Below are 11,620 nucleotides of genomic sequence, written 5' to 3' on the forward strand. Positions count from 1 at the left end.
CATTTACAGTTCTGCAGGAGAAATACAGAGAAAAAGAAAAAATTCTAATGTACGATAGTCTAAAATTCTGCAGAACTTTCAATTGATTTTTTGCTTAAGGAATTGTCTTCTTCAGCTTATTCCAATACAGTTGCTGTCTCTTGAATCCAACCACAAAGCTTTCTTTTCCCCATCTACTTAACAGCACTGGTTTCATTTAGTTGATTCCTAACCCATACACATTATCGCTGTGTAAATTTAATGCTAAATCACAGAGTTGATTTGCTCTTCTTCCTAAGTCCCTGTTGAATACAGAATCCATATTTTCCATGGAATATATACACCCCAAGGACAGTTCCACTGGAACCGGGACCATCAATTTCTTATGGCTCGCAAAAGAATGTTTCTTCCACTCTTCAATTCAACAACAGTGTTTTTCAGAAGAGATAAATTTCATCTTGGTCACAAAGCACAGCTTATGAGTTCTGGTAATAGAAAGTTTGGATGCCTTACTCCGCCAAGACCTGGAGGACCAGGGGGCCCTGGAGGACCTGGTAGACCATCTTCACCATCTCTGCCTGGTGGACCTGGTGGACCCTAGAGTTAAAAAGAGAATTATACAGTGAAAATTAGAAGTGGCTGAAGAAATCTCTGATGTGGTAACTTCTCTAACAACCAGGCACCCACAGCACACCCTACAGCAGCGCTATATATGCACAGTTAAGGGTTTCAATAAATGTTGAGAGAATAAGCATAGTCTGATTTTATGTTACCTTGCTACACCTTGTATCAGATACATACTGGAGCTTCATATTTGAGAAGATTTATGGGAGCAATATTGGATTTATGCTACCAAAACGTCATCTCCAAACTGGGGAGCTTCACGTTAAGTGACAAACTTTGGACTTAGGAACCCCAAGTGACCCATGTGGACCCACACAGCCTGTTAGATCCTGAGAGCCTAAAATTTGCCCAGCTGAGGATTTGAAAAGGTCAGCCCTACTGATATGAATTAACATGAATCCAGAGTTAGTCCAAGGTCAGTTTTTAATCAGTATAGACTGCTTGCTGGTACAATTGCAAATCCAATTAAAATTAAGCAGTGCTCTTCTACAGATTTTTGATACTGTCCCTCTGCTACCACTGTCAGAACTTCTTTTACAACAGGTTGAAATCATCTGTGTTCAGTCTAGTAACATTTGTCCTTACATTCTTTCATCCTCAGTACACAAAGGTGGTCAAGTTTTGGCATCATGGCAATTGATGTGAGGTACTTAATTTGTTGAGTATTTTGGACCCAGTTCAGTACTAAATGAAATCCATAATAAATGGATTTCTAAAGAAGCAAAATTAGGCTTGTTGCCTTCAGAACAAAGAAAGCATCTAGTTTCATTAAACAAATTTAGTTAGTGGCAGCCCAAAGCAAATATCCAGCTGACCACACAGATATAGTCCTCCTAATAGCTTCCATTACATTTGTCAGCATACCATGATCTCAGAAATCTTCAAGAGCTCCCTCATCAGTACTACGGCACTTTCATTTTCAAAAGATACAAAAAAAGACATGTAACTACACACAACCCAGATAAGTATGTGCATTTCAGAATACCACTTTACAAAAAGCAGCAATGATGCAGAAGCAAACAAAAAAAGCAGATATCAGCAATATGAATGAACATTACAATTAAATTATTCAACTGTCCTTATTTATGGTTACTTTTACAGTAGAGCCTTTAGCAGTATATTTTAGCAGCATCCACTTTGACTGGCAGAAGCTAGATAACAAATGCCCAGCTGCCAAGAAAAGAGCTTTTCCAAAACATCATTGGAGGCACAGGTAATGAACGATCTTCAAAACTGGCTTAGTCTATTCAGGTTTTATGTAGAGAGCTTATCCGTATACCATATTGTTCAAAGATTGCATCTTTACATGTCAACTTTTCCCTCTGCATTTCTATGCATTATTTCTACTGTGAGCAGCTGGAAAAATGTTTTTCAAATCATCACTTGAAGAGCTAGACTGTGCTATGATTTCAATCACATCTGTTCAGGCACAATGACCACAATTAGGCTGATGAAGTATTGCCACGGCAGAATTTGGTACATAGGTAACTTGGTTTTTTTTTTTAAATGAAATTGCACATGCAAGCTTGTATGGGTAGAATCATTTAATCTCACAGCAATGCTTAAACTTAGTTTTTTCCTACTGGTCTTCCAACAAGTACTGTTCAAAGATCACAAGTAAATGTCAATCTAATTCCTTACCCTTTCTCCCTGTGGCCCTTTGTCTCCTCTAGGGCCCTGCCGAAAGAAAATAACACTTAATGAGTTACCATGGACATTTTCCAGGACAATACAGGGAAACAGACACATTAATAATAGAGTACATTAAAAGGAAAAGAAGGTCCAACAGCTATTTTCCACAGACAGCATATTTTTGTCTGCAATAATCGACTGGAAATAGATTAGCCACTGCCACTATTGTGTGAATTAAACTGTCACTGCACAGACCGCTGAAGTACTTGCAAAACTGTTTTTTTTTTCCTACTAAATAACTAGTTCTAGTTTAACTGCAGTAACTTTTAGAAATAATACAGAATCTATTTTGCCTTTTAGACCTGTGTGGATATTGTTGTACTATTCAATTCATGTAAATCTTTCCAAAGGAACTCTATTTAAATAAGAATGATACTTTGATGCCATTCAGGTCTTGGTAGGCTTAGTTCTGCTCATAGGTAAAGCACCTTTAATTCAATATTTGAATCTACCCTGGTATTGAGATGCAACATTGATTGTTCTCTCCTTTTTACTACCTATTCATCTCAGCACTACAGCTATTTTCAGAGAACACTGAAAATAATCAACATAGTCAATTTTCCTTTCATCCAATACTCAACAAAATATTAATCTGCTGAAGACTACCTGATATCATGTTCATTTACACAAAAGAAAAATAAAAATGCTTACCTTCCGCCCTGCAGGTGCCTGGAAAAAAATAAAGAAGAGAATTTAAAAAAGAAAGTTACAGTTTCTGCCAGTATTTTAAACTAAAATAATGCATATACTTAGACTCATCTTCTTACAGAAGTATACTTTTTCTCAATACAGTATATTTAACTATGCTCTGTGATTTAAAATTACTTTGAAGGCAAGTTATATATAGCAAAGATGCACGTAACTGTATTAACATGTGTTGAAGACTGACAAGATTATAACTGTTACAGCCTAAAATATTGGAATTAAAAAAAAAAAAAAAGTCACACCTGAGCTCTTTCATAATCCTACTGTGCAATGAAATCTAGACTGTAAAACTGGCTTTAAAGTAGAGTCATCTCCAATCCAAACTGCCAGGTACAATGTCCAAACAGCACTGCTCCGTTACTTTCCCCTCGTGGTCTCTACACCTATGAAGGCAGTCTCTTAAAAAGGCCGTCCCACTTGAGAAATTGGGGTGGATACCTTTCCAGGCAGTGCCTTCAGGATTTAATCACCACTTTTCCACGACCATCTTGGGAGTAAATGTTAGAAAATAATACTGCCACAAGAAGCAAAGCCTAGCCTGTTAATTGGAGTGTTACATATTAGATTAAAAAAATTATACTGACCTCACTCACATCTGCAAACAGAAGGGAAAGAAAAAAAGAGATAATTAGATATCAAATATTTTATAAGTTTTAAATGTTAAACTTGCTTTAAATTAAAAATTAAATTTGCTGCTTTTTATTCAAGATGAAATTTTGCTGATTTTCTTAATGCAATAAACATTTTCTTAATATAAGTTCTTACTTCTAAGATGATTATCTTAGATTGGAAAGACTCACAGGTGAAATCGCCCTGTATTTCAAATTCAAAACAAACTTGCTAATGAAATCAAGACAAGTAATATGGCTGATACAGTAAAAAGGCAGATATCAACTATAAACCTGCTCTAAACATGTTTAAACATAGCTCCATAGAAAAACCCCCACGCCTATGTATTATCATATATGTGTTCATGCAAGAGATTAATAAACCCACGCAGACTGTTATGTGTGAAGACATTAAATTGTAGGAGTAACCTGAAACTTTAATATCAATGGCCCAATCCCACTTTTTATGGGGAAAGGTTCTAGCCAAAATCCCTATTTCCACAATTTCCTGTAAAACTGTGTAACAGGGAACAGTTTGAAGCTATTTAATGCCAAATTGCAAATAACTATCTCTGTATGTTATGTACCGCTAAGTGTGAGCAAGCTCTTTTTTCTCTAGCTGGAGATACAAATTTTCTGACTTCCTTAATTTTTTAGAAATTAAAAATCTATTTTGTCTCAAACTCACTATAATAAAAGAGTCTCACATGACACTTAACTGCCAGCAATTTAATAGCACCACTAACTAACAGGTTGTTGGATGTTTTTCCACGACGTGTCACTTTGGCAATGTATGAGCACACTAAATTCCGATGATTCGTGCAGTCCAGAAAAAGGTAACAGTGCTGAAATGCTGAAAGCACTGGAATTCCGCCGCAGTACACACAGACTGCCTGTGCTAACCCAACATAAAACTAAAGCCATTACTGCCCCCAGGTGCCGGTGACAATGGCGCCCACCCAAATTCCCTGCAGGAAGCGCGGGGCGGGCGTGTTCGGGGACCCCCACACGAACCGCTCCGTCTCCTTTGCGAAGGCCGGGGTTGGGCGGATGTTCCCAGAACGCCCCTCCAGAACGGCCCCGCCGCTGCCCCCCGCCCCGACGAGGGCGACCCGGGGCACCTTTCCGGGGGGGGGCATCTTCCTGGGGGCTCCCAGAGCCAGGAGCGGGCAGCGCACGGCTGCTCCCTCCCGCCTCCGCCCTGGAACGCGGCCAAACCCTGGGTCAAAGCCACGGTGGCCAGGGGCTCGGAGGATCCTTCACAGGGCGCTGCCTCGCAGGAAGGCTCCGCTTCGCCCCCAGCCGAGTGGTGGGGCGCGTTTCCCTCCCATCTCAGTGTGTGGGGTGCGTGTGCGGAGGGGGGGGGGGGGTGCGCTTCGCTCACTGCGATGAGGGAGCACTACATCCTCATCCAGCGAGAGGCGGAGAGCTGCACTCGCTCCTTTTTCGCACTAGCGCGGAGCACTGCTCCTTCCCTGACTCCCTCCTCCCGCCCCATACGGCCCTCCCCTCCCCGGAGCCCGGCGCTCAGCGTGCGGGAGCGCCCCGGGCCGCGGGCAGCTCCGCCCGCCGCGCCGGCTCCGAGCGCGCCCCGAGCGGCCCGCAGGGGGCGCCCCGCGCGCGGAGCGGGAGCGGGCCCCGCTGGGAGCCCCTCGGAGGGAGTGCAGGGATGGATGTGCCGCTGCTCTCCCGCTCCCCCCGGCTCCCTGCTTCGGAAAGCGCGCCCGAAGTCTCACAGAAGTGCAGCCTGGTTCTTCCGCTCGCCGCAAGCACTCTCCTCCCAGCCCGCATTTGTATGTCCTCCCAGCATCTGCGCTGGAGATGAGGCTTTGCGTCCTCCTACGAGCCCGTCTGGGGCGGGGCGGGGGGGAGATTGTCCCTTTTTTAAAATGTTTCTTTTTTTTTTTTTCGTAGATGGGGATCTCGTTGGCCATTTGCCATCTTTTTCTGAGGGAAAGAAAGAATCTAGATTCTGATCTGGGACGGAGGTGGCAGTTTATGAGCTGGTCTCTATCGCTTGGGAAGCGGCAACTCCCCGTAGACTGCCGTGCGTGGGGCGGGCATCGGGACAAAGCCCAGAGGGTCGGGACAAAGCCGGACAGCCACCCCTGCCACCACCCCTGTCACAAACAAGCAGAAAGCACTTACGTTGGCCTGTTGCTAGGTATGAAGTTACTGCGAGCAGCAACCAAATCCGTGTATCCACAAAGCTGAGCATGTCTAGTTGCAAGACATGCAGACTCCTTGTGGTGCCGAGTCGGTTGGTTAGCTATCGCCTGTGGGACGCAGGCATACAGTCTCGAGGAGTAACTCCAACCTTAGCAGAAACCTGCTGCCCGGGACGCTAAATTAACCCAGCCCCGGTCCGCCCTACTTATACCGCAGGAGGGTCCCGGCGCCGCCCCGGCTGTCACGTGCCCCGTGTCTCCAGCCCTCCACAGCAGCCTTGGCACCGGCAGCGGCGGGGGGGCGGCGACGCTAAATTGGTTCCATGCTTTGAGGACGTGGACACTGAGGCTTTCGGAAGGAAAATCTGACTCGTCGTCTCTTTTTTTTTTTTTTTTCCCTTTTCTTTCCTTTTTTTTCCCTTCCCCTCAGCCGTCCCACGCCCCTCTCGCCCCGCTTTTCTGGGAGTGCGGCCGGGAGCCTCGCCGGGCAGCCGGCTGGCAGCGCCCCGACGGCGTTCAAAGCGGGAGCTGTCCAGGGCCTGCGGCACCTCCCGCCCCGCGGGGAAGCGGCCGGGGCAGCTGGGACGAGGCTGGATCCCAGCTCAACCCCTCTCCGCAGTCCCACTGCAACCAAAGGCAAAAGGCGACGCTCTCCCCATCCCCTAGCACGACCCCTCTAGCACGGTCACTCCGGTCCCGCTCCCCTGTCGTTTTCCCGCGGACAGCGGGTGCCGGGGACACCGACAGCCCCTCAGCCCGCCCGCAGCCCTCGGCGGAGCCCGTTCGCGTCCTGGCGGTTCGCCTTCCCCGGGGAAGCATCTCCGGCCAGAGTCCTGCCAGTCTCCCCTCCCGGCTTCGCGGCCGCTCGGGCAGTGTGTGTGTGCGAGGGGAGCCCGGGGCGCCCCGCAGCCACCGCCCCGAGCGCTCCCCGCCTCCCGGCCCGCTGAACGGGACTCTCCGGGTGCAGGGAGGAGGATGGGCACTCCCGGCAGCTCCCCTTCGCGACGGCCATCCGCCCACCCAGCTGAGGGAAAGCTGGCGGGCTTGCCTGCCACGTCTGCCCGGCAGACGGCTTCTCCCTTCCCGGGGGAGGGGGCCGGGGTGGGTGTGAGGGGAGCTGCCCGCGCTGTGCCCCCGGGGGCCGGCGGCGCCGGGCCGCCCCTTGCGGCGGGCAGCGCCGCCCCATCGCTCCTCTGCCCCGGGACCGGGGTCGGGGCTGCAGTCACTTGGGGTCGCCCATCGCGGCCCCCGCGGCTGTGGGGAGCTGACGTGGTGCCTCCGACCAGGCCAAGCAGCAGCCGCGGCCAGCCCCCCTCCCCGCCCAGGGGCTCTTCCAAGGAGGGCAGCCGCCCCCTCCCAGGCCCCCTCCTCTCGCCGAACGGAGTCCCGGGCAGAGGTAATGGCGAAGGCAAATAGCAGCCCCGCCTCAGGGTGGGGGGGACCTCTCCGGGGCGGAAAAGCCGGGGAGAGCGCCCGTCCTCTCTCCCCTTCCCTCCCCCAGCCGGGGGCCGCCGAGCAGGCGGATCCTGCCCAGGCACAGGAGCGAGCAGCCACAGCCCCCGGGAGAGCCGCGGCGGAGGGCGCGGGAGGGCTCCCGACAGCAGGTTGGCACCGCCTCCTGACCACCCTGCAGCCAAGAGGGTCGTCTCGCCCTCAGCCTGTCTTAGGGGAGGTGCCGGGCGTGTATCCAGCCCCTATTTATCAGCTGCCTTCGGGGGGACGTGTACAGAAAGCATGGGTCATGGATGTGCACCTGAGCGAGGACCCCACAGGGGTTGTGTCTCAGGGGCACTGCTAGCACCGAAAGCAGCATCCCTGTGCCATGCATCCGCGAGTGTCCGGGCGAGGCAGTCGTTCCCAGCTGGACAGCCTGCCTGAAGTTGCCTCCGTGGACAGGACAGTTCCTCGCTGTCAAGAATCCGGATGAAATGGAAAAGCCTGCAGTTTGGATAGGAAAATCCACAGCATTAGGAAAAGGTGATCCAATGAAGTGTGTCTGACCACAAAATGGTAGCACAACAAATGATGTGATTGAAACATTGTAATAAAAGTATATGGCATAAACGGTACTTGAGTATTCTTTCAGATTAGCTTTCATGTGAACGGTATCAAATTAGACCAATAAGGATTTAAAACTAACCTGGACAGTGAAGATAACTGCTTGTAAGTTTATACCAGCATAAACCTAAAGTAGCTCAGTGAGCTTCAAACAAGTTAAAATAATAAATAAATTAGACCCAAAGCACTGTGGCTCAAGTCCAGGTATTTCCTGACATCACTTTCAGTGAACAGTTTGGTTTTTTCCAAACTTGTTCCTTGAAATCAATCATTGACTCTATAGCCAGTTTTTCTTCATTTTGACTCTGCTGCATCAGCAGAACAGTTATTGACTGATTATAATAGTAATAAGAGACTTCTGAGACAGACCTGTCCAAACTGCATATGTAAAAACCTATTTTATGCACATTTTCAATAAATTATTGCCCTTTTCTCTGAGTGAAGTACTTGGAAGATGCAAGGATGCAGACACATGTACTCTGACCAAATCAAACTAAGCCACTATTTCCATCCATCCTACCCATAAAGTTGCATGCAAGAAGGACAAGCCCCCACCCCAAAGAATGGAAATCCTCTGCAAAGATGTGGATTTTCAATTACCATGTCTCCCATAAAGTAGGTGGCTGAGGGAGACATGGAGCCAGAAGCTGAGCAACACACAAAAGCAGTTGAGATGGTATGAGACTCCTCTGGCTTCCAAAGAGATGAATTCTTGGTATGCTCCAGCCATTTCAGGATTGGTGCGTATGGATAGAAAAAAAGAGATGCAGAAGAATAATTCATTGATATGGCTCTTTTCCCATGCTAGTCTCTTTTCAGCAACCCACCATGCTGAAAAATCCATAACTGAAATTGTCTAGGACTGACAGCTTTGACACAACAGTCCCAGATATGTTACCTGACCTTCAGAACCTATGGAGTCCTCGGCCCTTTTATTCACTTTGAGTTGTCTGTTGTCTTTGTATTTCAAGCAAAGATGAGGAAGGAAAGAGAGGAATCTCTTTTCCCTCTAGCATCAGCAGTAACTCAAGCCACACCAAATGATTTTAGGGTAAGTGACAAAGGCCTATTAAGCTGACCTTCCTGCAGGGTATCCCTTTCATACAGACACTGTCACAGTTTCTGTTGTGAAGACAGGCTACAACGCTCATCTTCTCTACCTAAGCATGCAAAAATAATCTTAGAAACCTGGGGGAAAGAAGAAAAAGTATTTCCTTAAAAAGGTAGTGCCTAGTGACTTTGGTTCTATAGTGTGAAGTCAGCAATACTTTTTCCATAAAGTACAATTATTGCAAATGGTTGCTAGCATGCAAGTATCATTATTAGTACAAGTAGTTCTGAAGTAACAGAAGTAACATGAAAGCTTTTGGAGCCATTAGCATGCCAGAATTGATTTGATCAGCCAGCTTAAACAAGTAAGCATCTAAGAATTCTTTTTCCCTTTGGATCATACCTGTTTAAAGGAACTATTTCACACTAAAGCCAGTAATGCCTATGGCACAATTTAAATTGAAATTTTCATGATAATAAAAAAAATCCTCTGCAAAATTTGCTGTTAGGGCAGGCTTTAAAAGAGAGGAGTTTCCAGGTGATGTTAACCCAGATTTATTTCTCATTATTTTGAAAAATCATTAGAATACAGAGAAAAAATGATGAAAGCTGTAACATTTGTTCAACAATGGATGCATGCCCAACCATGCAGCAGTAATGAGTGAACAAAAAAGGTGCCTAAGGGAAGTAGTTTCCCAGGGGGACTACTTCTAGTACTGGGGCTGGTTCAGTGACATGATCTGGTTTCAGTCTTCCTTTTGTAGTAAAATGGATATATGAGGGTCTCTATGATTTAATGCAGCAGTAAGTGGAACCTTGGATAGTTTTTGCTTGATGTCTGCTGGGCAGACATACCGTCTTCCTTAGAGCCATCTTTAACAGAATTTTTTACGATTCTGAACTTCACATCTCAGCTTGGTTAGTCAGTATCTTGCATCAACAAGGAAACTAGTACTTTGTCAGTGGAAAAAATATGGAAGTGGTACCATATATCTCCCTCACTGCAATTCATAGTGTCATGCTTGCTGTTTTCTTCTTGACTGCATAGTTAAAAAAAAAAAAAAAAAGAAAAAAACAAAACCAAACCCAAACAAACAAACCAAAATGAAACAAAACAACAAAAAAAGAAAAACAAAAAAAAGGTTGTGCTATGCTCTTACAGAAAAATCGTGAGGAGAGACAAGATACTGCAAGTAACTTCCAGCAGTCCTCTGTACCCTGTGTAGAAGGGTGGGGTGTGCTAAGGCTCCTGTGGCCAGTCCTACTGTTCCCATATAGGACTAAAGGCACACATAGATCTAAGAACATGGCATAGGTACACAGAGCCATGACTTGGCTGCTCCGTGGATCATAATTTAGATGGAGTCCATAGGGTGCCAGTAAATGGTAAGGAAGCAGGAACATTGGGCAAACAGCTCATAGCCATTGACTTCTAATACTTTTTTGATATTTTCAGACAGTTCTTTTGGAATCATTTAAATTGGCTTTTGAGAGGTACTCCAACAAACTGACTTTTGATGGGAAATAAACAGGTTCTATGTGAACAGCTATGGTAGCTGCTTCATTTAGTTTCTCTTCCCCAGTGACTGTCTAGTGTCTGAAATAAATCATCATCCATTACTCTCAGCAGGATTAGTGGTCATGAATTCTCAAAAAGGAGCAACTGATAGGCAGCCCTTGGGGGAGTGCTGTTAGAGGGATCAGTAGACAAATTTAATGGAAAATTTTCCTCAATTATACTTAAGCAAAAGCAAACGAGGATGACTCAAGGCTGCCTTACTGAAACAGATGTCTAGTTACTCTTCTCTAAAGGGGTAACCTCCACAGCAGCAGTCAGTGAGCTTTCTGGGTGGCATTTAACTTATGTAAAGTATATATATTTTTTTCCTCTTTTTTTTCTTTTCTTAATTTTTTCCTCAATGGTTACACATTTAGGGATTGAGGAGGTCAAAACAAAGGCCTAGTTCACCTGTTGATAGAAGGCTCAGTTGGTTGTTACTGGAGCCGAACCAATTTATCATGTTTAAATAAATTCAGGACACATTGACCTCTTTTCATGTTATTATCACTTTTCATGTTATTAACTCAATCTATTGCTCTGTTACACTGAAAGTCATCCAATAAAATAATGAAATTATTAATATTCTAACTTATTTACATCTGAAAGCTCATTTTAAAACTTTATTTTTTTTAAGACCATTTGGACTTCACCTCTAATTCATTTAGTAAAGCTCTAAGCCTGCATGTCTGTTATAAACATCCTTCCACACAGTCTCTGATTCTGTTCTCACTCAGATAATACAATGAAAACTCACACTGACTTCAGTAATAGCAGAGCCAGGCCAATATTTACTATAGTTGTGTATATCACAAGTATTTAAGCCATATCACAGAATTTTTAACTTTAAAAAAAAAATCAGCTTTAACCATCTAATTGTTTTCTTTCCCCTGTTCTATCTGCCAGACTTACAATTTTGACTTAAGGAAATCGAAATTCTCCATTAAGAGATAAGGTGAGATGAAATGAAACCAGGTGGTCTTTGAGATGCTGATCAATCTCAGTGAATTCTAGTAAAGCAAATTAACATAATGCTGGTGAGAATATTTTTTCTATATGAACACACATTAATGGAAGTGTGTAGACAGACTCTAAATAAGTTGGTGATGTGGCAATGAGTTCTGGTATACCCAGCAAGAATATTGCTGAAATGGGGATCAAATCACAGTATTAAAAGG

At 45.4% G+C, this 11,620-nt stretch overlaps 1 protein-coding gene across 2 annotated transcripts in view; it reads right to left on the reverse strand.

The window, feature by feature from the left end:
* COL1A2 (collagen type I alpha 2 chain) overlaps window positions 1-5,995 on the reverse strand; it is a 39,138-nt gene extending 33,143 nt beyond the window's left edge. The window contains exons 1-5 of one of the 2 annotated variants that reach the window (XM_039548651.1): window positions 5,757-5,995; window positions 3,585-3,595; window positions 2,947-2,964; window positions 2,245-2,280; window positions 493-576 (exon numbers count right to left, since the gene is read on the reverse strand). In XM_039548651.1, coding sequence (XP_039404585.1) covers window positions 493-576; window positions 2,245-2,280; window positions 2,947-2,964; window positions 3,585-3,595; window positions 5,757-5,826 — 219 coding nt within the window. In that variant the 5' untranslated portion in view covers window positions 5,827-5,995. The remainder of the gene's footprint in view (window positions 1-492; window positions 577-2,244; window positions 2,281-2,946; window positions 2,965-3,584; window positions 3,596-5,756) is intronic. The other variant, XM_039548652.1, reaches the window with a different exon arrangement.
* Between the last annotated feature and the right edge of the window lie 5,625 nt (window positions 5,996-11,620).

Source organism: Corvus cornix, chromosome 2 (genome assembly GCF_000738735.6).
Source record: "Corvus cornix cornix isolate S_Up_H32 chromosome 2, ASM73873v5, whole genome shotgun sequence".
Lineage (NCBI taxonomy): Eukaryota > Metazoa > Chordata > Aves > Passeriformes > Corvidae > Corvus > Corvus cornix.